Source organism: Oncorhynchus nerka, linkage group LG25, assembly GCF_034236695.1.
Source record: "Oncorhynchus nerka isolate Pitt River linkage group LG25, Oner_Uvic_2.0, whole genome shotgun sequence".
In the NCBI taxonomy this organism is placed as follows: Eukaryota; Metazoa; Chordata; class Actinopteri; order Salmoniformes; family Salmonidae; genus Oncorhynchus; species Oncorhynchus nerka.
In genome coordinates this window covers 17,203,610-17,229,154 of record NC_088420.1, presented here as the reverse complement: position 1 = coordinate 17,229,154, position 25,545 = coordinate 17,203,610, and the positions used below count along the sequence as shown (strand labels likewise).

The 25,545-nt window shown below is 41.8% G+C and overlaps 1 protein-coding gene across 1 annotated transcript in view; it reads left to right on the top strand.

Annotated features, from left to right (window-relative positions):
- The first annotated feature begins 806 nt into the window (after positions 1-806).
- The window catches only part of LOC115122962 (ephrin-A2-like), a 318,282-nt gene continuing 293,543 nt past the window's right edge, over positions 807-25,545 (top strand). Inside the window, exon 1 of the mRNA XM_065009965.1 lies at positions 807-1,600. Coding sequence (XP_064866037.1) covers positions 1,461-1,600 — 140 coding nt within the window. The 5' untranslated portion in view covers positions 807-1,460. The remainder of the gene's footprint in view (positions 1,601-25,545) is intronic.

Genomic DNA, 25,545 nt, shown 5'->3' with positions numbered 1-25,545 from the left:
TAACAAGTGGATGAAAATCCTAATGTAAAAATATTTCAGCCTGAGAGCCATTTTTACAGGATGAAAAAAATTATACAAATAGTTGGCACATACAAATATACATGTTTGGCTATAATTGTAGGCTAGAGTTATAAGCTATTCATAACCTGATAACAGTATCCACAACTATTCTGAAACTTTCTGAAATTTGAAGGGTCCTAGAAGTTTTGGGGCTCCTATCTGGCCGGTGTCTCAGCCCCGCCCAGCTGTCTGGAGGAGCCGTGAATGGAGAGAGTGCGGCGGCCAGAGGAAGCAAGCCATGTGCTAAAAGAGGAACAGGACGCGCAAGAGAAAAACCACCGTGACTAAAAAGGGGGGAAATAATGTCAGCTCCACTGGTCTGTACACCACACACAGGGACGACAGTAGAGCGATACCAGACACGAATCGAAATTGGCCTTTTCTCCACAGCAACCCCAAACGACACAGGAATAGCAGCAGCAACTTCGCAATTGATGCGGTGTTCCAGTTTCTCCACATCATGCTTTGGTAGTGGCGTTGCATGGATGATGCAGTAAACACGTATCAAGAAGGCAACTTATCATATTGATAACTTTTGCCTGAGAATAAAACTGAGGACAGTAACCACGGACGACATGAAATAGTTGCGGAGAAGAGCAGGACGTTTCTTGTGAGACTTGGATTTCTATCCCTCTGCTGCAACATTGTGATATTTTGAGTTTCTTCTGAAAGAACAAGAATCGGTCGCTTGACTGAAACATTACATTTACATTTACATTTAAGTCATTTAGCAGACGCTCTTATCCAGAGCGACTTACAAATTGGATCTCACAAAACGGACCGAAAAACGTTGCGTTGAACGGACATCGGCAAACGTGCAAATGTTTAGAATAAAAAGCATATTGATTTGGAAGACCATAAGTTGTATTTACGACGAGGAAAGTTTTAGAAAGTAGCCTATGCCATGCTGGAAAGGAATGGATTTAAAGGACAAACAACTGTATACTTGGCGTCAGTAAATATCAAACAAGATATGATGAATGTCGTGCAATGTGTTCAAATAAGGCATTCATCACTTACAGTTATTGAAGAAAATGGATTTGAATAGTTATTGTAAGGGCTTGCCGTGCAAAAGGAGATCAACGAGCTGAGTCACACATTGATGAACCCTCATGGAACATAATCAAATGTAACGTCATAGTCAGTGCTGCATCTGCTTGGACTTCTCACTAATGTTCTCACCATTGGGAATGTATAGCTACATGGGTCTACATTGTAAATCTTCAACTGAAGACGAAAAACTGCGGCCGAGAGCACCTGGAATGTGAATGTGGACCGCAACCAACCTCGTGCATAATGAATAACACCAGGTCCATTTGAACAGCAGTGGAAAACACTGTAGTTGAATCAGTATAACTTATAGACAACAACGCGACGAATTATATAGCCCTGTACTCGTAATGGACAAGAACTGTTTAGCTTTTCAAATGGAGTTGACTCTTATGGTTGTTGCCCTCTTATCTTGGGTCGCGGTATGGGCGGACGATAGCAAAATCATATCAGACAGATATGCAGTCTACTGGAACAGCACGAACCACAGGTAAGGAATTGTACAAGTCAACTTTCAGTGATGTGAATTTACATTTTTGGATAGATCATCCGTGAATCCCGCTTCAAAAGATCCGGACATATAGACTAAACTAAAAAAAACGGCTCCACAAATAGCCCAGCGCATTCAAAAGCCCCTTATAATAACCATGCTCACCGTATCCCAATGAAGTTTCCCCCATAACGTTCATTCTTTGACTAGGCCTAGAAAAAGTTAAAATTCCTTCTTTAACAAAACATAATACTTTTTCTTACGGAGATACATTTGACCTGCACGTTTTAGTTATTTATCCCAGGGGTTGCTTCTATTCATTAGGCCTAATTAATTAACTTAACTTAACTTTTACCCCAATTATCACATCTCCCTGTGTAAAAAACCCAGACCCCTCAAGGCATGATTTAACTTGATTTATGACATATAGCCAGGCTTTCAGGTTTCACATTCACAACGTTTTCACATTGCGTTCAACATGCATTGTGTTTGTAGTTTTTGATTACGAAGTTGCATTTGAAGTAAGATAAAATACTGCATGCCTAGGCTAAATGTGACTTATAAACTAAGACTATAGCGATCTCCACTAAGATATACATCACTGCAAAACTCTGATTAAAATGCTTAATACATGCAGTTACATGTACACAGCTCTACCATAAACCATGTCATTCTATTGACATGCAACGTGTTGGTCTCACAGAATATCACACACTTGTTTCATTTTATCTCCACAGTTCACTCCAGAGCACTGTTTATGTTTGGATATTTTGTTCTGGAGCTGTAGGAATTATTTTTGAAATACCTCTTTCCAATTAGTTAATAAAAGAAAGAAGGTAAAGATCAATAATAGCGTGAAGACATTAAGAAGGAGATTCCATAAATGTTGAACTCTTGTGAAATTGTTTGTGCTGGGACTTGCAATATTCTAAGCATTGGAACTATGCCAGTAGAACTTAGAAAGGTTTAATCAGACTTAATTCCTTGTAATGTTTAGAGAGCAATTTTCTGTCAAAAACAAGCTTTTGTGGTAAATTTTCCCACAATTTATGAAGATGATGTGTATAGATTATGAGCTAATTTCTCAAATTAGGGCTCCCGATTTGCTCGGCGGTCTAAGGCACTGCATGTCAGTGCTAGAGGCATAACTACAGACCTTGGTTTGGTTCCAGGCTGTATCACAACCGGCCGTGGTTGGAGTCCCATAGGGCGGCGCACAATTGGCCCAGCATCGTCCGGGTTAGGGGTAGGCCGTCATTGTAAATAAGAATGTGTTCTTAACTGTCTTGCCTAGCTAAATAAAGGTTAAATAAATAAAAAATATATAAAAAATCTCCTTAAAAATCAAGAGATTTTTTTATGGCAGAGTACAGAGGTGAAACAAAATAAATAAAATGAAATATTTCTACATATTTGGAGCATGTTGAATTAATTAGTTATTCCTTTCTCTTTTTCTTCTCCCTGCATTGTTGGGAAGGGCCTTAAGTAAGCATTTCACTGTTAGTCTACAACCTGTTGTTTACAAGGCATGTGACAAATACATTTTGATTTGATTTGATGAGCGAACATAACACCGTATTCAGAATGGATTCCAGTGCAACACAATCCATCCATGGCTGCTTCAAGCACAGGAGGCTGCTGAGGGGAAGACGGCTCATAATAATGGCCGTACCGGAGCGTATGGAATGGAATCAAACATATGGAAACTATGTGTTTGATGTATTTGATACCATTCCACCAATTCCGCTGCAGCCATTATCATGAGCCCGTCCTCTCCAATTAAGGTGCCACAAACCTCCTGTGGCTTCAAGACCGCCTTACTTTTGTAGAACTGGAAATAACTTGTCTTGGCTATGCAGAAATGACTGTTTGAAGCCCAAGTGGAGCTTTTTGGATGACAGTGAATTTGCTTCCTTGTCACATAACAGTGACCTTTGCGGATTCCTACACAAAAAGTAAAATTATGTGAGAGGTACATGAGTCTCCTGTATACTTCTATAAAGAGGATTAAAGTTGTATACATCATTGATAACCTAGTGGCTTTGGCAATAGTAGTACTTGGGTTCGTTTTTTAAAGCCAATTGTTAAGTGGTGTTGGAATAAGATTCTTTCATTTCCCATAGTAATCATAGAATGCTGTAAGCAGAATTGTAAAAAAAAAAAAAAAAAAAAACGAATTCACCTTAACATTTAAATTAAAATGTGTGATGAAAAAGCAATAGACATGTGTCATGCCCTGACCTTAGAGACTTTTTTTATTCTCTATTTGGTTAGGTCAGGGTGTGACTTGGGTGGGCAAATCTATGTTTCTATTTCTTTGTTGGCCTAGTATGGTTCCCAATCAGAGGCATCTGTTTATCGTTGTCTCTGATTGGGGATCATACTTAGGCAGCCCTTTTTCCCACCTTCAGTTGTGGGATCTTGATTTTGTTAGTTGCTGTGTAGCCTGCAGAACTTTACGTTCGTTTATCTTTTGTTGTTTTTTGGTGTTCATCAAAATAAAGAAAGAAAGATGTACGCTTACCACGCTGCACCTTGGTCTCATTCCAACAACGGACGTAACAACATGTAATATACATGTAATATAGTTGTTTTATTTGTATGACTTCAGGAAAACTTTCTGTTGATTGAAAACAAAATAGCCAATTACAGAAATGTATGAATTAAAACAGTTCATATGTAATATTGTTTGGTTGTTGATCTTAGAAGGTTTTTCCAACTATCTGTGATGTGGTTTATATTATGTGGTATTAGAGAGGCTAGAAAATCAGACGCATAGGAAGGATTAAAAGAAGAATAGGCTAGTATGGCTTCGGCGTTTACAAGTAAGGGGCCTTAGTGAGGAATCGGATACACTGTCATACCCTGCTCTACATCTTCAAACACAAACTATTGAAATGGCTACTTCTTCACTTGATTTCTACGCCACAGATACAATTTGCATCACAAATTCAATCCAAATAGTATAACGATGCATCGGTGTATTGATTGGTGTATTGATTGGTGTATTGATTGGTGTATTGCTGTATCATGGTTGCATTTCTTTGAATTGATTTGATATTGACCTCAGTAAGAGATATCAAAGTATAATCTCTTAACTGATCTTGAGCAGCAGGTAGCCCTGCGGTTAAGAGCGTTGGGCGAGTAATCAAATCCCAGAGGCGACTAGGTGAAAAATCTGTCGATGTGTCCTTGAGAAAGGCTCTTAACCCTAATTGCTCTCTGGTCTGCTAAATGACTAAAATGTCAAAATGATCTATACAAAATGATTACATGCATTTTAACAACATATTCCCGGATAACTGTAATTTCATATCGCAGTGTCCGTTACAAAATGAGTAGTTTGAATAATCAAGTCTTACCTAAGCACACATTTATTAAGGAGATTGCTTTATGTAAATCTTATTGCCCAAATCGATTCGTTTTATTGGGGACTTATCTATGGTTTGAAATGGTATATTTTTTAGATTGGAACAATATTTGTAGTTCTTAAACATCTTTCTTATTGCCCGAGTTTTATATGCGAAGCTCTGGAATTTTTATAAATGCTAAATTTACATTTGTAAAAAATCACTGGGCATAGAGTGGATGAAATGCGCCGAAAATGATTGGTTTATATAAGGACCTTCCCTTGTCATCAGTTGAACGGCCACTGACATGGCACTGTCATCCGTATTTTCGTATGTACTCTCCTCACAGGGCTTCGGCATGTTGTCATTGCTATGTAACTTATGAGTAAATTGAATAGCTATTAGCTGTGCCACGCGGAAAGCTATCTGACTGATTTACTCTAAGAAATAATAAAAATTGATACTGTTGCTCTCCATTCTGCTTACTAAACTAAACTTAACGCCATGCTTTGTTATATCTGCTTTCCTCGTAAGGTCCCCTCCTTTCTGACCTAGTTTCACTAAGGTTATTGGGGAGTATTGAAGGGAAATGGTAGTGGTAGCTGGTCTGGGAGGACACACCAGATTATATAGTACTCAATGATTGTAGTTTTTTTTGGAAGCTTTGAAGTCTATGACGAAGGGAACACTTTTGAAATCATGAAAATCGGCTTGAGGTGGTATGACCTTGGAGTTTGTGGCTGTGCAATGGTAGCTTGGGGTTCCTCTAGGTGGCGTTGGATAGGTTTTGCTCTGCTCAGCAACATCGTCCGCCATTTTCTCATTCATGGTAGGAAGACCTTCATTTTTGATGTGTCGAGAGCCAAGACAAAGGAACAGGGACGATGATTGCAGCAAGTTACCAATAACCGTTTCATTGTGTCAAATGGTTTTCAAGCTAAATTGAATCTAGCTTGAACTACAGTCAATTATCAATTGGTGTTGACAGATAGTTTGTTTACTTTAAAACAAGAATTTAATAAGAAAATTCAGAACTTTAACCGCCTTCACAATGTAATAATGAGTTCCATGCTTTAACCTCACACCTTTGAAGGTGAAGAAGCATCACTTGGCTCAATGCCAAAACTGATGGCCAAGGGGAGAGAACTGGAATGAATCACATGTTTTCTTCCCACAATGCTCTGCTCACATTCACCAATGGGCTGATTTAAATATATATTTACGTCCTCTGAATACAGGACTAGAACCACTGCCTTTTAAGGACTAAGTAGCCGATTTTAGAGCAGTTTAAAGAAACGTTAAAATACGTACATTTGTATTCGTTATTGATGTAGAATTCATGTTTTTGCTTATGCTGGTTAGAAAAAACGAGGTTGTAAAAGTGCCATGTTTCTCATGGTTCAAACAGTACATATACAGGTAGTGGTTGTCCCCAAAGGGTTTCTTCCTCCTCTGTTGGTACTGCTGTTTTGTCTACTACAATTTGTTGTGCATTTCTACTGTAGCTGATTTCTTGTATTTGTAACACAAAAATTACAAAAATGTAATGAAAAGTTACATTAGTTAGCTACAGTAAAAATGAAATTCCTGTTTAATTGTTTTAAGGCTTCAGATATGAAGATATGGCATCGGTGTCTAAGCGCTGAATGAAGTGTAATGCATTGTGTTTCTCTAATGGGGTTCTGCATTGAAACCACACTGGCCCCTCACTCACAGGCAGCAGCAAACTGTCCTAAATCTGTTCCCAGTTTATCTATCTAGTGATTTGACATTAATTGAGTTTTCAATTTAAATTGGACAGCACTTTACGGGTCACTTGGTCTGGGTGTGTACAACTCAGCATCCCTCTATGCGCTCGTAATTCATTTCATGTTTCATGAGAGTGGCGCATGCAATGCCATCCCTACTTCTCTGTGTATGAAATCTACAATTCCTTGGATAACACAATGCACTCTACTGTTTTGTTAAAACCCATACCTCTTTAATGGGAGACCCATTTCTGAAGGTCAAAAACCGATGCCTCTTTAATGGGAGACCTGTTTCTGAAGGTCAAAAACCAATGCCTCTTTCTCGCCAGTACTTCATGACATGAGCATGGACAGGAATGTACTGTACCCTCAACAAAACAGGGTTGAGTTGTCGACAGGGTTGAGACTACAGGTCTATGCCATGATTGGGACAGTTGCTGTGGAAACACTGACGTTTTTTCACAGTAATATACTGTAATTGAGAGACCGCCATAGACTAAGAGGACATAATAAATGTATATACGTAATTGATTTGTGTCTTGATAAAAGTTCCTCCTTTTTTTCGAACCCGGGAAATGGGCATTTTCCATGACAGAGCACAAGCCTCAGTATATTTGTTAGTTAGGGAATTTGATTAAATGAAAATATCGTCTGCTATGTTCACTGTACGAAACACAACCTCCTTTTAGACAGCCCTAATGTGGAGCCATTTCAACTGCCTCCTCATTTATATCAAATGGAAGGCCATCTCTGTTTCTAACTATTCCAATGAAGGTTCCTGTTTTTTAATTATAGGTCATGAACTCGTTTGGCTCTGAATTTAGAATTCATCCTCCAAGAGATTTTAGTAGCAGGCTAGTGAAAGAATTTCTGGAAAAAACTGACAAAAAATGAATGAAACTTTTTCTTCTCTTCTCTAGAAAACATAAGACCATATGCCCATCTTAATGAAAATGCAAAAAAAAAGTTTCACTTCCAAATCTGAAAATTGCCTTGGAATGGAATAATTATTTTTACATTGAATTGGACGTTGGCCTGGCACAATGTAACATTAAAGGGCTCTTACATCTCATTAAAGATTAAAGTTGGTGCATAATATCTACAAAAGCAATTGGTATGAAAGAGGAATTTACTAATCAGTAATCTAGGTTCAAAGCTTCATTAAATAAAATGACCCTGAGAGTGTATGAGTTCAAAGCCTGCTTCATTTGGTAAGATACAGCATTTCATTTCCAATGTTAATCAAGGTTATGCTAATGTCGGACATGATGAATCGGCCTGGTTTTACTGTCCTTGTCCTCATGTTAAATGCTAGACAAAAACATGACCATTCTTCAGTTATTTGTATCGAACAATGATTATCTATATTACTCTACTGACGCATCACAATTTGTTAGAAAAATATAGAATCCTTTGAAAGTATAGTATTTTTGACTTAGGCAATGGCCTAGATGGTTGTTTGTGAAATTGCGTTTGATGTGTCAGAGATTACACATTTAGACTCTGGACAGGAGTGTATTGCTTTTCTGTTCTTTTATTATCTCTCTGAGACATGGGTGCTGAACAAATGTAGAGTTTCTTGTGACTCGGATGTTCTGTTTGTTCAGTCAGTCTGTCACCAACTTCTTGTGAACCTCCCTTCCATTGTCCCCCACCTATGTCGAGACACTGAATATGACTGTACTGGTCACATTGGTGGCAGACAGTAAACTATGTGGCGAGTTTGTCGGCCTGGTTCCGCATGGCGCAGAGCAGACTATCTTGCCGTCAGGATCTCAAATAGTGAAGAACACGAGTAATGGCTGCCGTTTCATTTATTCAGCATAGCTCTTTTATTTAGAATCAAAAGGTAAATGCCCATTTGTAAGAACTTTTACTCTTGTTTGTTTTATACCATTGTTTTATAAAAAAAAAATGTACTTCCCAACAGTGCTTATCAGCACTTCGTCATTCCTTATACAATGCTCATGCATTTTAATGCCTGACCCACATTCTCTTTGCACATAAGCAGTCTTGTGTACCGAGAGAGCTAGAAACTTTGAACTTCGCTAGGTGTTCAGAACTGAACTGCAACATTTTCAAAAAGGAAATCAGGGTTGTGAGTAAAGCTCCCTAACCTAACCTTTATTATGTTTGAACTGGGCAAACTGGTGTTTATCTCCACCACTCTCAGCCCAAGATAGGCCTATGGACTTTTGTTTTGCACATTTTTGTTTCCATAAAAAAATCACTTTGTCGGTTTCTTTAATTTAGCAGATTTAGGATATATTGGAACAGTGTTACCTTTCGAAAGCCTCCAGGGGATGAGAGTCCAGTCTATCTGCTTCTCTCGCCTGTTCTTTTTTCCTTTCTTGAGTACTGTGCTAGCTCTGAAACTATCTCTGAAACTATCTCTGTCACTATCTCTGTCACTATCTCTGAAACTATCTCTGAAACTATCTCTGTAACTATCTCTGAAACTAGCTCTGAAACTAGCTCTGTAATTAGCTCTGTAACTAGCTCTGTAACTAGCTCTGTAACTAGCTCTGAAACTAGCTCTGAAACTAGCTCTGTAACTAGCTCTGAAACCAACTCTGTAGCTAGCTCTAAAACTAGCTCTGTAACTAGCTCTGAAACTAGCTCTGTAATTATCTCTGAAACTAGCTCTGTAACTAGCTCTGTAACTAGCTCTGAAACTATCTCTGTCACTAGCTCTGTAACTAGCTCTGAAACTAGCTCTGAAACTATCTCTGTCACTAGCTTTGTCACTAGCTCTGTAACTAGCTCTGTAACTAGCTCTGAAACTATCTCTGTCACTAGCTCTGTCACTAGCTCTGTAACTAGCTCTGAAACTAGCTATGAAACTAGCTCTGTAATTAGCTCTGAAACTAGCTCTGTAACTAGCTCTGTAATTAGCTCTGAAACTAGCTTTGTAACTAGCTCTGAAACTTGCTCTGAATTATTTTAGATGTTGATGGTGTACTGCTATCATGTTGTTTTACGCTTTCCTGCCCATTATATGAACACCGTTAATGCTATTTACGTGTATATAGATGTAATTCTCTTCCTATATTACTCTACCGCCAATCACAATTAAACCGGAGAGCAGCTAATTGCTTGAACATGAACATCCTAATGGCTTCTTGCTTGTAAAAATATTGCCCATCATTTGATAAATGCAATGCCCGTTGTCGAATTCGGACTGCCGCTCGTAAAAGTAATGATGGTGTTTTCCTAAGTGATTCTGCTGTAATAGTTTACGTTTATTGATGTCATTTGGGCATAAAGCTCTCCCTCTCTCTTCATTACCTCTTCTTCAGGCTGTGATTTGGCTTATATCCTCAGAAGATAATTCATTGAATTACTATAATGGAGAGTGGAGGTGTTCCTTCAGAACTATAAAAGGCATTTTAGACAATTTTTAGGTAAATGTCCTTCGCTCATCCATTTATGTTGAGTTTTGAAGTGGTGGATTACTTGGTGGGTGATGGAGCACCCTTTCAAAATAAGAAGCCACTTTTGCATCCTCTTGGTACCCACGCAGCACCATATACAATCACGAAAACAACATGTTACGTCAATGACAAACTTTCCCTGTTGAATGTGTAGGGAAACAGAGGCCAGGGAAGCAGTACCTGCATATTGCCTGTAAGACTTTTACGACTTTTCTCAAAGAGCTTTTCCTTCAACATTCATTTGTTCGGCCGGACAAAGAGAATATATTGCTAATGGGATTGAACAAGATGTTGCTCCATCCGTAGGGTGTATATCGAATATATATGTAGGAGAAAATAATTAAACACTCAACTGAATCAGTGAAGTCATAGGGATTACCTCTACTGTACTGCTGTAGCAGGAATCTAACTACACTATCCTTCCCTCCAACAGAGATTCACAGGGTTGAGTCCTTGCGCCTTTTACTATGCTTTCTACGTTGCACACTTAATAAAGGTTTGATTAAACTCAAATGACACAACGGAAACAAATCAATGTTTCTTCCCAGTGAAAAAAGAGTGCACTTCAGACTGTAAAATAATTAAGAAGGGTTAAACCAGTCTCAGAGGAATGATGTTCTGGTATGTTAATTGTATTTCTGTGAAAAGGTACGCAGGAATGTATTAGCACAGATGTGTACTTTGAATTGAAGTGTTAGTTCTGGATTGAGGCATAGATTAGAACACATTAATCATGTTTATATCACTACGTAGAAGGATATGCTTCACTGATTAAACAAAATATCCTGCGCCTGATCGTCCAACCCTCAACCCTCAAAGGTAGTCTTGTAAACTTGACGTAAATGGAGGCCAGAAAGTAACATAATGAGGTACAGTCTACAGTATGTAGATCGGCATAGGCCTATATTTCAGCGTCCAATGTTTCCATTGTTGCAATCATTTTATTGATTGGTTGACTATTAAGTTTACTAAAATTGAACAATAAAAAAAGGAAATCGGTCGCTTGGTCAAATATCTTTCAAGACAATTAATATTTGTAGTTTTTGAATATATTTAATTATATTTTTCTGGATTCAATTATTATGATAATATGTTAACATGTTAACCTGTCTTTGTTTTACATTTTTGAAAAACAGATTTGAATTATTATAATTTGAATTACTGCATTTCTATATTGATCTAAATTGAAATAAATGCTTGATTGCTGGGCAACATTATGTAGCTAAATATATAACCGCTTAACAGTTTTTTATTGAAATGTTAACAATATTTATTCCACTATTTTGATATTGATTAGTGATTTACAGAAAAAACAACGTATGTTTATTTGGATTTTAAATGTCGCAAACATGTTTTATTTTTATTTTTCATATCTCCTTGATTAGTTCACTTGTTTTTGTAGATTAAAAAAATAAAACAACATAAATCAGTTTTATACTATAGGCCTTACACTGTCAAGTAGTAACACTACTCAATCGTAAGCTCAGATACATGGACTGCAGAAAACAGTCGGCACCAGAAGGACAACTCGCTGTTAGAAATCTTAAACTGCGTGTAGGTATTAGGTAACATTAAATGGGTCATGCAGTTCTTTAGTTGATTCTGAAACAAGGAATATGCAGGTGATTAGTTGTTTATGTATACAGTAGTTTATTTAGCATGTTATAGTGCAAGAGAAAATGCTTAGTAGTTCACAATACATATGTTTTTCTGTTGGGCTTTGGAGATTGGTGCCAATAACAATATGGAAAATACCTTGTGGTGGATATATCAAATAAAGATCTGCTGGAGTCCAAGTCAAACCAAAATTCTTTATTTCTGAGCTCAGAGAGAATAACAGAGTTACACAGCGCAGTGTAGACAGTCTGAATTCTGAAGCATTGGGTGATAAGCACATATCTTTATAGTTCCTGTTCTTGTGTGGGACTCTTAGTTCCCTTTTTATCTATACAAGGACACTTGAGCAAACTTTTTTTATTTTTTAATTTTTTTATTTCACCTTTATTTAACCAGGTAGGCTAGTTGAGAACAAGTTCTCATTTGCAACTGCGACCTGGCCAAGATAAAGCATAGCAGTGTGAACAGACAACACAGAGTTACACATGGAGTAAACAATTAACAAGTCAATAACACAGTAGAAAAAAATGGGCAGTCTATATACAATGTGTGCAAAAGGCATGAGGAGGTAGGCGAATAATACAATTTTGCAGATTAACACTGGAGTGATAAATGATCAGATGGTCATGTACAGGTAGAGATATTGGTGTGCAAAAGAGCAGAAAAGTAAATAATTTTTTTTTTTTTTAAATTAAAAAACAGTATAAAAACAGTATGGGAATGAGGTAGGTCTATTTACCAATAGACTATGTACAGCTGCAGCGATCGGTTAGCTGCTCGGATAGCTGATGTTTGAAGTTGGTGAGGGAGATAAAAGTCTCCAACTTCAGCGATTTTTGCAGTTCGTTCCAGTCACAGGCAGCAGAGTACTGGAACGAAAGGCGGCCAAATGAGGTGTTGGCTTTAGGGATGATCAGTGAGATACACCTGCTGGAGCGTGTGCTACGGATGGGTGTTGCCATCGTGACCAGTGAACTGAGATAAGGCGGAGCTTTACCTAGCATGGACTTGTAGATGACCTGGAGCCAGTGGGTCTGGCGACGAATATGTAGCGAGGGCCAGCTGACTAGAGCATACAAGTCGCAGTGGTGGGTGGTATAAGGTGCTTTGGTGACAAAACGGATGGCACTGTGATAGACTGCATCCAGTTTGCTGAGTAGAGTGTTGGAAGCCATTTTGTAGATGACATCGCCGAAGTCGAGGATCGGTAGGATAGTCAGTTTTACTAGGGTAAGCTTGGCGGCGTGGGTGAAGGAGGCTTTGTTGCGGAATAGAAAGCCGACTCTTGATTTGATTTTCGATTGGAGATGTTTGATGTGAGTCTGGAAGGAGAGTTTGCAGTCTAGCCAGACACCTAGGTACTTATAGATGTCCACATATTCAAGGTCGGAACCATCCAGGGTGGTGATGCTAGTCGGGCATGCGGGTGCAGGCAGCGATCGGTTGAAAAGCATGCATTTGGTTTTACTCGCGTTTAAGAGCAGTTGGAGGCCACGGAAGGAGTGCTGTATGGCATTGAAGCTCGTTTGGAGGTTAGATAGCACAGTGTCCAATGACGGGCCGAAAGTATATAGAATGGTGTCGTCTGCGTAGAGGTGGATCAGGGAATCGCCCGCAGCAAGAACAACATCATTGATATATACAGAGAAAAGAGTCGGCCCGAGAATTGAACCCTGTGGCACCCCCATAGAGACTGCCAGAGGACCGGACAGCATGCCCTCCGATTTGACACACTGAACTCTGTCTGCAAAGTAATTGGTGAACCAGGCAAGGCAGTCATCCGAGAAACCGAGGCTATTGAGTCTGCCAATAAGAATATGGTGATTGACAGAGTCGAAAGCCTTGGCGAGGTCGATGAAGACGGCTGCACAGTACTGTCTTTTATCGATGGCGGTTATGATATCGTTTAGTACCTTGAGCGTGGCTGAGGTGCACCCGTGACCGGCTCGGAAACCAGATTGCACAGCGGAGAAGGTACGGTGGGATTCGAGATGGTCAGTGACCTGTTTGTTGACTTGGCTTTCGAAGACCTTAGATAGGCAGGGCAGGATGGATATAGGTCTATAGCAGTTTGGGTCCTGGTTTACAACACAGGATTATACTCCCAAGAACAGGAGATTATAATAAGACAGGTTAGTCACATACTTAGTTATGTGGACACATAGAATTACAATTTTCCATGACAACCGCATCTTTGATTAAATTACAAACATTTGTGTGTGTGCAAAGTAGTGTGCAAAAAAACCAACAACCTCAAAACGAAATGTTGCAAAATATATATTAAGTCTATGGGTCTACCCATCTTTGAGTTCAATATGAATACCTCAGTGATAAGAGTAATACACAGCTAAAACAAAACGTGTTCGTCACAGTTCTGCGGCCAACACTAGCATTTAAACCAGACCATCATACATACATGTTTTTGGGAGTAAAACATACCAGGACATCTGAAAACCATTTACCTCAGGATAGAGTAGCAGCCTGACATGTCAATTGGGAGAAATCCAGACCTAATGAGGTTGAATATAAGAGTCTGGTCTCCTCACAATCAGTGAATGTAATTCTGATCAGGTTTCTTACACTTTTATGATTCCGGTATTGTACGCACTTTGTTACAATATTGACTGCAGGGAATGTAGGTTTCTGTAATGGGATGCTTGGACGACGCTTGTTTGGACTAGGTTTTAGCCTAGATTTGACACTTATTTGACAGTCATGTGCGGTGTGACCTGACAGTCCTGGTCGATCTGGTGGACGACTGTTGTGACTGTCGTGCCTCGTAGGCTCTCACCTGTTTCTTTTTAGCCTGCCGTGACTGTGTGATGGGGTGAACGAGCAATGACTTTGGCACACGTGGTTCTGTCTTGAAGTGAGAGGGCACGGATTTGCTATACCACAGTGCACAGTAAGCATTGACCTTTAAACAACTAGAGATTTGGAGAGAGAAAGAACGGAGACAGGGAATGAGAAGCTTGTGAAAGTGTAGCATTGCGCTCAAGTCATCTGGGAGCTTTATTTTCAGAATAGCAGACATGTCAAGCCTGTCGTTCTCATGGAGAGTGGGAGGGAGGGAGTTGGGTACAGAGCCTGTGGTTCTCATGGAGAGTGGGGGGGAGGGAGTTGGGTACAGAGCCTGTCGTTCTCATGGAGAGTGGGAGGGAGGGAGTTGGGTACAGAGTCTGTGGTTCTCATGGAGAGTGGGGGAGGGAGTTGGGTACAGAGCCTGTCGTTCTCACGGAGAGTGGGAGGGAGGGAGTTGGGTACAGAGCCTGTGGTTCTCATGGAGAGTGGGGGGAGGGAGTTGGGTACAGAGCCTGTCGTTCTCATGGAGGGTGGGAGGGAGGGAGTTGGGTACAGAGCCTGTGGTTCTCATGGAGGGTGGGAGGGAGGGAGTTGGATACAGAGCCTGTCGTTTTCATGGAGGGTGGGAGGGAGGGAGTTGGGTACAGAGCCTGTCGTTCTCATGGAGAGTGGGAGGGAGGGAGTTGGGTACAGAGCCTGTCGTTCTCATGGAGAGTGGAGGGAGGGAGTTGGCTACAGAGCCTGTCGTTCTCATGGAGAGTGGGGGAGGGAGTTGGCTACAGAGCCTGTCGTTCTCATGGAGGGTGGGAGGGAGGGAGTTGGATACAGAGCCTGTCGTTCTCATGGAGAGTGGGAGGGAGGGAGTTGGGTACAGAGCCTGTCGTTCTCATGGAGAGTGGGGGAGGGAGTTGGCTACAGAGCCTGTCGTTCTCATGGAGGGTGGGAGGGAGTTGGGTACAGAGCCTGTTGTTCTCATGGAGAGTGGGAGGGAGGGAGTTGGGTACAGAGGCTGTCGTTCTCATGGAGAGTGGGGGAGTTGGGTACAGAGCCTGTCGTTCTCATGGAGGGTGGGAGGGAGGGAGTTGGATACAGAGCCTGTCGTTCTCATGGAGGGTGGGAGGGAGGGAGTTGGGTACAGAGCCTGTCGTTCTCATGGTGAGTGGGAGGGAGGGAGTGGGGTACAGAGCCTGTCGTTCTCATGGAGAGTGGGGGGAGTTGGGTACAGAGCCTGTCGTTCTCATGGAGGGTGGGAGGGAGGGAGTTGGGTACAGAGCCTGTCGTTCTCATGGAGGGTGGGAGGGAGGGAGTTGGGTACAGAGCCTGTCGTTCTCATGGAGAGTGGGAGGGAGGGAGTGGGGTACAGAGCCTGTCGTTCTCATGGAGAGTGGGGGGAGGAAGTTGGGTACAGAGCCTGTTGTTCTCATGGAGAGTGGGGGGAGTTGGGTACAGAGCCTGTCGTTCTCATGGAGGGTGGGAGGGAGGGAGTTGGATACAGAGCCTGTCGTTCTCATGGAGGGTGGGAGGGAGGGAGTTGGATACAGAGCCTGTCGTTCTCATGGAGGGTGGGAGGGAGGGAGTTGGGTACAGAGCCTGTCGTTCTCATGGAGAGTGGGAGGGAGGGAGTTGGGTACAGAACCTGTTGTTCTCATGGAGAGTGGGAGGGAGGGAGTTGGGTACAGAGCCTGTCGTTCTCATGGAGAGTGGGAGGGAGTTGGGTACAGAGCCTGTCGTTCTCATGGAGAGTGGGGGGGAGGGAGTTGGGTACAGAGCCTGTCGTTCTCATGGAGAGTGGGAGGGAGGGAGTTGGGTACAGAGCCTGTCGTTCTCATGGAGAGTGGGGGGTGGGAGTTGGGTACAGAGCCTGTCGTTCTCATGGAGAGTGGGAGGGAGGGCGTACAGACAGTACAAACAGAAGTGTACATTGTTCCAAATACTGAATATTTTAGGAAGGCACGGGGTAAAAGGGTGTACAGTATGTGTATAATATGTCATTCTCTTAGACCATTTTGTATTAATGCCAAGTAAATATGAATGAAAAGTCTTTCATTTGGCTGTAGAATCTGATGATTAGTATCCCCCAGTGATGTGATCAGATTATGGATGCCAGCACAGCATACATTTCTCAAGATGCATCTTCTGACATATACAGTAGTCGGAGAAGGTGTTGTATAACCCACTACAGAACCTCCTGCTGTCCCTGTGTCTCATTCCTTCATCATAGATGGTCATTTTTAAAATTATTTTCCATATCGCATACTTTTTAACAATCTCTCTCAATCACTACAAAATATTAAATGAAATTACGCTTCAAGTGTCGACCATTTTGTTTATTAGGACACTGAAGTTTTATGAATAAGTACATCATCCAGCGAGGATGCTTGTGATCTGAAAAGAAGAGACGAGAGCTTTAAGTTGCACAAAAGGACAGTTTTTCCTCCACCCGGCTTGGTATTATGGTCTTTGCAGTACTATTGGGTCAGTGACGATTCCATATGTGAACTGATGTCAGGTATGGCACCGGACTTTGGTACCAACTGAGGAGATTTGATTTCAACAACTGCACATGCTGTACTGGCACCTCTCTTCTGCTCTTTTCTCCTCTCCAGTCACAGAGCTAGAAGTGGGCTGACATGAATCCTTTAATATCTCCGGCAATCACGTTCAGCAAGAATTGACATTTTCTGTGTTTCTTGTGACACTGAAGTCCTGAATCACAGCGAGACTAATGGAGGTGACCTCTTGACTGAGCAGAGTGTTAGCAGACAGCGAGAGAGAGAGAGAGAGAGAGAGAGAGAGAGAGAGAGAGAGAGAGAGAGAGAGAGAGAGAGAGACGTGTTTGAAGACTGGGACAGTGGCAGTAACAGGTGAGGGAACATGACTGGAATGGAAACGGAGCGAGGGTTGTCACAGAGCATGCTCCAGAATCTCTCCATGAGTAGGGGAAAGGAGCACTGAAAGTTGGTTACAAAGATCGGTGAGAGAATCGTTGCAGTCTCACGGTTTAGATATGTTTGTTTGCGATTCAGTCTCTTCATTTAGGACTAGCGGAGCTTGAAAATAAAACAATTGTATAGAAATGGGCACAAATGATGACGTGGAAACAAAGTGTGGTAATATGGGAGATAATATGGGAGATATTATTTACACTAATACTGGGGCACTGCATCTTATGCATACCACTATAATCTCCCTTCATTGTTTTCCCTTCATTAAATTCCTCTCTGCACATTTCAAACCGTTTCAGCATAACACTGTACTGTATAGGAGATACTACATTCTGAGCACATTAACCTCAAACGCACAAAGCCGACTAAAATGTATAGAAATACCGCTTCCCAATGCATCTGCAATCTGCCCTTTTGGCCAACACTGCAGGTGAACACCTCACAATAGCATCTCTACGCATCTGAATGCCTGCAGTTGTGTAAAGTCGTTTTTTTGAGTATCTGTACTTTACTATTTATATTTTTGACTACTTTTACTTTTACTTAACTACAATCCAAAAGAAAATGATGTACTTTTTACTCCATACATCTTCCCTGACACCCAAAAGTACTCATTACATTTGGATACTTAGCAGGAAAAGAAAATGGTCCTATTCACACACACTTATCAAGAGAACATCCCTTGTCTTCCCTACTGCCTCTGATCTGGTGGACTCACTAAACACATGCTTCATTTGTAAATTGTGTCTGAGTGTTGGTGTGTGCCACCGGCTATCCGTACATAAATAAAAACAAGAAAACCGTCTGCTTTGCTTCATATGAGGAATTAGACATGATTTATACTTTTACTTTTGATGCTTAAGTATATTTTAGCAAGTACATTTAAAACCAAACACTTTTAGACTTTTACTCAAGTAGTATTTTACTGGGTGACTATCACTTTTACTCAAGTAGTATTTTACTGGGTGACTTTCACTTTTACTCAAGTAGTATTTTACTGGGTGACTTTCACTTTTACTCAAGTAGTATTTTACTGGGTGACTTTCACTTTTACTCAAGTAGTATTTTACTGGGTGACTATCACTTTTACTCAAGTAGTATTTTACTGGGTGACTATCACTTTTACTCAAGTAGTATTTTACTGGGTGACTTTCACTTTTACTCAAGTAGTATTTTACTGGGTGACTTTCACTTTTACTCAAGTAGTATTTTACTGGGTGACTCTCACTTTTACTTAAGTCATTTTTTATTAAGGTATCTTTACTTTTACTCAAGTATGACAATTGAATACATTTTCCACCACTGTATGCCTTTACAGTAGGGAAGTACGAATACCTGACCTGGGTGAGATACTTGGTGGTGTGTGAAACGCGGACAGCGGTAACCCAGGTGGCGGCGGGATCTCTCGGCGCTCGGCCTCCGCTCCGGTGCGATACTTAAGCGCGGTCTCACCTCGGGACGGCGGTGGAGCCAGCTGTACACCAGGACATGGGGAGATCACAGAGCCTGTGGAGTGAGTTTAAACAGGATTAGCCATTCCAGCTCAGGTGCTACACTAATAGGATTAGGGAGTCCCTTTTCTTGTTCATCCCACCGTCGAGTTACGGGCCCCCAAAACAAAGGTGTGCTTTTGAACGGTGCAACGACACACAAGGGATAGATAGGGCTCTTTAGGGGAGACCACCCTACTTCTAATGGAGCCCCACACATGTTCTCTTGAGACTGACCCCTAGATTGACTGTCACCCAACACATCGGGGGTCCCCTTAGTTGGAGATGGTACTTTAATTAGTCAATGCATTTTTCAGGGGATAGTAGCCACTTTGCTGGAGGAAGGGTATTTAGGGATGATTGTATTGTTGCTGACAGTTGTGATTGGCCTTTCAAGATTAGTGCTGCTTAAAAGACAAGTACCCTTACAGGATGGGAAAACATGGTTGTTTAATGGGAAAACAAGCTTCTAAAAGATGGCTTGAGACCTAGGACCATAGACCAGCTTTTTCATTGACAATTATTCAGTGGTGTAAAGTACTTTAGTAAAAATACTTTAAAGTACTAAAGTATTTTGTGGGGGTATCTGTACTTTACTTTACTATTTATATTTTTGACAAGTTTTACTTCACTACGTTCCTAAAGAAAATGATACATTATTTTCTCCATACATTTTCCCTGACACCCAAAGGTACTCATTACATTTTGAATGCTTAGCAGGACAGGAAAAAAAGTCTAATTCACTCACTTATCAAGAGAACATCCCTGGTCATCCCTACTGCATCTGATCTGCCAGACTCACTAAACAGAGAACATCCGTGGTCATCCCTACTGCATCTGATCTGCCAGACTCACTAAACAGAGAACATCCCTGGTCATCCCTACTGCCTCTGGTCTGCCAGACTCACTAAACAGAGAACATCCCTGGTCATCCCTACTGCATCTGATCTGCCACACTCACTAAACAGAGAACATCCCTGGTCATCCCTACTGCATCTGATCTGCCAGACTCACTAAACAGAGAACATCCCTGGTCATCCCTACTGCATCTGATCTGCCAGACTCACTAAACAGAGAACATCCCTGGTCATCCCTACTGCATCTGATCTGCCAGACTCACTAAACAGAGAACATCCCTGGTCATCCCTACTGCCTCTGATCTGCCAGACTCCCTAAACAGAGAACATCCCTGGTCATCCCTACTGCCTCTGATCTGCCAGACTCCCTAAACAGAGAACATCCCTGGTCATCCCTACTGCATCTGATCTGCCAGACTCCCTAAACAGAGAACATCCCTGGTCATCCCTACTGCCTCTGATCTGCCAGTTCTTAACTGACTTGCCTAGTAATGTAACCAAGTTGAAATGGTTTATACTTTTACTTTTGATACTTAAGTACATTTTAGCAATTACATTTTATTTAGACTTTTAGACTTTTGCTCAAGTAGTATTTTACAGGGTGACTAACTTTTACTTGAGTTGTTTTCTGTTAAGGTATCTTTACTTTTACTCAAGTATGACAATTGAATACTTTTTCCACCACTGGATTTATCCTTTGTTTTCAACAACAGTGTGTTTTATTATATAGTTTCAACTGTGATAATAGTTGATAAAGCCAATCTATCTATGTATTTTATTCAACACCCTTACAGCGATATGGAACCTCATGCAAATGCTCCTTTTTAGAGCTAAGTTGGAGTTAACAGGACTTCAAGTAGCCCTATCTCTATCCATTTAAATGAAAACGGATTCTCCTATCACCATCACCTTTATCGGTCTGATTCCATCGGAGTGATCCCGTATCCATTTCCCGATCATTTTACATCTCAATGGGAGCGGTTACTGTGATGGACTGTGAAAAGGAGGGCTGATTTCTCTTTTGGGCCAGTTTTGTGGGGGAACCGTAAGGGATCTCCACATAATCCCCAGGTTTTGCCTTCAAAAGCCTTTCTCCTCTGGAAGGCTTTGAGGATCTTCACACAACTCCCTGCTCCACAGCCCTTTCTAATAGGAGGGGTTAAGGTTTGTCCAAGGACAAAGGGAGGGCTTGTCCATTTAGGGCGGGAAGAGAGACACTTCTTGGTTGGCGTAGCTGGATATCTTCTTGAAGATCCTGAGGGGGCCTGCTGTTCATCAGTTAGTCAGGGCAGGTAGACAGGGAACCCAGGGGGCCTGCTGTTCATCATTTAGTCAGGGCAGGTAGACATGGAACCCAGGGGGCCTGCTGTTCTTCAGTTAGACAGGACTCCCAGGGGGCCAGCTGTTCTTCAGTTAGACAGGACTCCCAGGGGGTCTGATGTTCACCAGTTAGACAGGACTCCCAGGGGGTCTGATGTTCATCAGTTAGACAGGACTCCCAGGGGGCCTGCTGTTCATCAGTTAGACAGAGATCCCAGGGGGCCTGCTGTTCTTCAGCTAGACAGGACTCCCAGGGGGTCTGCTGTTCATCAGTTAGACAGGACTCCCAGGGGGGCTGCGGTTCATCAGTTAGACAGGACTCCCAGGGGGCCTGCTGTTCATCAGTTAGACAGGACTCCCAGGGGGCCTGCTGTTCATCAGTTAGACAGGACTCCCAGGGGGCCAGCTGTTTTTCAGTTAGACAGGACTCCCAGGGGGCCTGCTGTTCTTCAGTTAGACAGGACTCCCAGGGGGTCTGCTGTTCATCAGTTAGACAGGGCTCCCATGGGGTCTGCTGTTCATCAGTTAGACAGAGATCCCAGGGGGCCTGCTGTTTATCAGTTAGACAGGACTCCCAGGGGGCCTGCTGTTCTTCAGTTAGACAGGACTCCCAGGGGGCCTGCTGTTCATCAGTTAGACAGGACTCCCAGGGGGCCTGCTGTTCATCAGTTAGACAGAGATCCCAGGGGGTCTGCCGTTCATCAGTTAGACAGGACTCCCAGGCGTCTGCTGTTCATCAGCTAGACAGGACTCCCAGGGGGTCTGCTGTTCATCAGTTTGACAGGACTCCCAGGGGGTGTGCTGTTCATCAGTTAGACAGGAATCCCAGGGGGCCTGCTGTTCATCAGTTAGACAGGACTCCCAGGGGGTCTGCTGTTCATCAGTTAGACAGAGATCCCAGGGGGCCTGCTGTTCTTCAGTTAGACAGGACTCCCAGGGGGTGTGCTGTTCATCAGTTAGACAGGACTCCCAGGGGGTCTGCTGTTCATCAGTTAGACAGGACTCCCAGGGGGTCTGCTATTCATCAGTTAGACAGGACTCACAGGGGGTCTGCTGTTCTCCAGGTAGACAGGACTCCCAGGGGGTCTGCTGTTCTCCAGGTAGACAGGACTCCCGGCTGGTCTGCTGTTCACCAGGTAGACAGAGATCCCAGGGTCTTCCAGATAGCTGAAGGAAGATCAATGTTTCCGAAGCTAGGCCTACATCTGTCCCTCAGCCTGGTCTGCCTGCTTCTCTCTCCTCCAGTAGGGATTCAGACAGGCCCCATAGTGCTCCATTAAAGCACTTAGCATCTACACTCAATGAGGAACCATTAGGTCCTTCCATTTCGCTTAGCCTCATTGGTAGCCTTCGCAATCAAATTTTTCTCAGGAATTGATATACACTCAGAAGGCTGAGTTGCTCACGACCGACTTTACTACCGCATAAGGAACGGACATCATGGTTCTCCGACCAAGATTGCTATACAAGGAGGTTGATGACCCCGAACCTTCAAAAAAGGAAGCGCTACGCAACCGTATACAAGTAGTCTCTTGGATGTTTTGACAATTTGCTCCCTTAAATCAGCAGTGTTTTTGCTTAAGTCCCAGGAAGGGCCATGACTACAAGCCTAAAGACCCTGAAGTACTATCTTGACACCACCTTTCAAGACTGATTGTCCATGTGTTTTCGCTTTGGGCTTCCTAGACTAGCTTTATCACTCCCTGCTTCTTAGTTTAAGGGGTTAAGGTTCCTTGTCACTCCAACAGTCAATAAAAAGCAGAAACCCCATCTGATGGCATTCTGAGTTTTTGATCATTATAAAAGCAGGGCCATGCTGATGCTCAGTTCAAAAACCACAGCTGTCAATACAAGCCTAGAGAAGCTCATTCAGAAAACTGGTCAATGACATATGCGGTGGTAACATTGACAAGCATGACAAGTTGTCTGTCTGGCGGAATGGTTCAGTGAGTGCCATTTGTGGCAATTTTGTGCTTTTCTCAGTTAACGATCCATCTGCAGACTGCAGGACAATCTGGTTTGAGCTTTTCTCAGTTAACGATCCATCTGCAGACTGCAGGACAATCTGGTTTGAGCTTTTCTCAGTTAACGATCCATCTGCAGACTGCAGGACAATCTGGTTTGAGCTTTTCTCAGTTAACGATCCATCTGCAGACTGCAGGACAATCTGGTTTGAGCTTTTCTCAGTTAACGATCCATCTGCAGACTGCAGGACAATCTGTTTTGAGCTTTTCTCAATTAACGATCCATCTGCAGACAGCAGGAACAATCTGTTTTGAGCTTTTCTCAGTTAACGATCCATCTGCAGACTGCAGGACAATCTGGTTTGAGCTTTTCTCAGTTAACGATCCATCTGCAGACTGCAGGACCATCTGGTTTGAGCTTTTCTCAGTTAACGATCCATCTGCAGACTGCAGGACAATCTGGTTTGAGCTTTTCTCAGTTAACGATCCATCTGCAGACTGCAGGACCATCTGGTTTGAGCTTTTCTCAGTTAACGATCCATCTGCAGACTGCAGGACAATCTGGTTTGAGCCTGTTTACATCTGTGCCAGTATATTTTATTTAAAGCAGAGGAGAAGTCTTGATTTTTTATTAGGTTTTGAAATGGATGTTTGGAAACACTTTCTAATAATGTTCATAAAAAAATTGTGATAAATATTTACTTAAGTTTATTAAGTACTCATTTATGAATAATGCATACACTACTTATATTTTAGTTTATTAATGACTTATTAATTAGAAGTTTTTAGAAAATGTTACCAAATGTTTTCCCTCCAGAAGTGAAGAACCAACATTAAAAGAAACGTGGTGCACCCAAGTTTGGTGCCAAACAGCTGGGCGACTTCCTCAACCAATTGGTTCACCCTTTCAGCTAGTTGTGGCTTTTTGGAACCGAGAAACCCGCCTCTGTGACCCACTCCCCCCCAGAAACTTCATTATGACAGAGATCCTTCAGAAATATTCAAGGCATCTGATGGAGATCAGGACCTGTCATCCTTTTATCTATTTTGTCAAGTGCACCAGTCCCTATGGTGTTTCATTTGTTTTCTGAGCTCTTGGCTGATTTCTTTGGATTTCCCCATGATGTCAAGCAAAGAGGCACTGAGTTTGAAGGTAGGCCTTAAAATACATCCACAGGTCCACCTCGAAATTGACTCAAATTATGTAAATTATCTTATCAGAAGCTTCTAAAGCCATGACATCATTTTCTGGAATTTTCCAAGCTGTTTAAAGGCACAGTCAACTTAGTGCAAAATGGCTCAAGGACAACAATGTCAAGGTATTGGGGTGGCCATCACAAAGCCCTGACCTCAATTCTATTTGAAATGGGCAGAGCTGAAAAAGTGTGTGCGAGCAAGGAGGCCTGTGACTCAGTTACACCAGCTCTGTCAGGAGGAATGGGCCCAAAATTCGTATTGTGGGAAGCTTATTGTGGGAAGCTTGTGGAAGGCTACCCAAAACATTTGACCCAAGTTAAACAATTTAAAGGCAATGCTACCAAATAATAATTGAGTGTATGTAAACTTCTGACCCACTGGGAATGTGATGAAAGAAATAAAAGCTGAAATAAATCATTCTCCCTGCTATTATTCTGACATTTCACATTCTTAAAATAAAGTAGTGATCCTAACTGACCTAAGACAGGGAGTTTGTACTCGGATTAAATGTCAGGAATTGTGAAAAACTGAGTTAAATGTATTTGGCTAAGGTGTATGTAAACTTCCGACTTCAACTGTATAAGCCCATTTTGGTTTCCAACCTGCACACCGTTTTTACCAGTTTTTAAAATCTGTACTGTATTGTCTTTCACTTGTTTTCTTTGGTGTGATTAAATTAAATCTTACACCATACAGTACGTAGATGTATAAAATGACGACGGCTGTTTCTCACCACATGCTGTACAGGACCCAAAGCGGGCGTCTTACCACATGTTGCCATCCAAAATGGACATATTATTTTTCTGACAAATGTTGTCAGACATACAAACAAACTCTGAATTGGCCATGCAGTGAAATATGTGTGATAGGTTATGAGTTGGATTTAGATTTAAACATATATATATATATATATATATATATATATATATATAGTCCCTTTAGATGAAACTTGTTGACCCTGCAGCTCTGTACATGTCTATACATGTAGTCCTTTAGTGACTATTTATATCTAACTGAATGCTCCATGAATCGTAAATCACTATTACATCCTGCAGTTCCTTATTAAAACTGTCATTCAGATATTTTATTTTATTTTAGTGTGGTTTAGTCTCAACAAGCAAAAACAGTTACTTAACTACTTGGATGCTTACCAGATAGTGAATCCTTGTCGCAGCACCTCAGAAATGTAGCCTAGTGGTTAGCGCGTTGGGTCAGTAACCA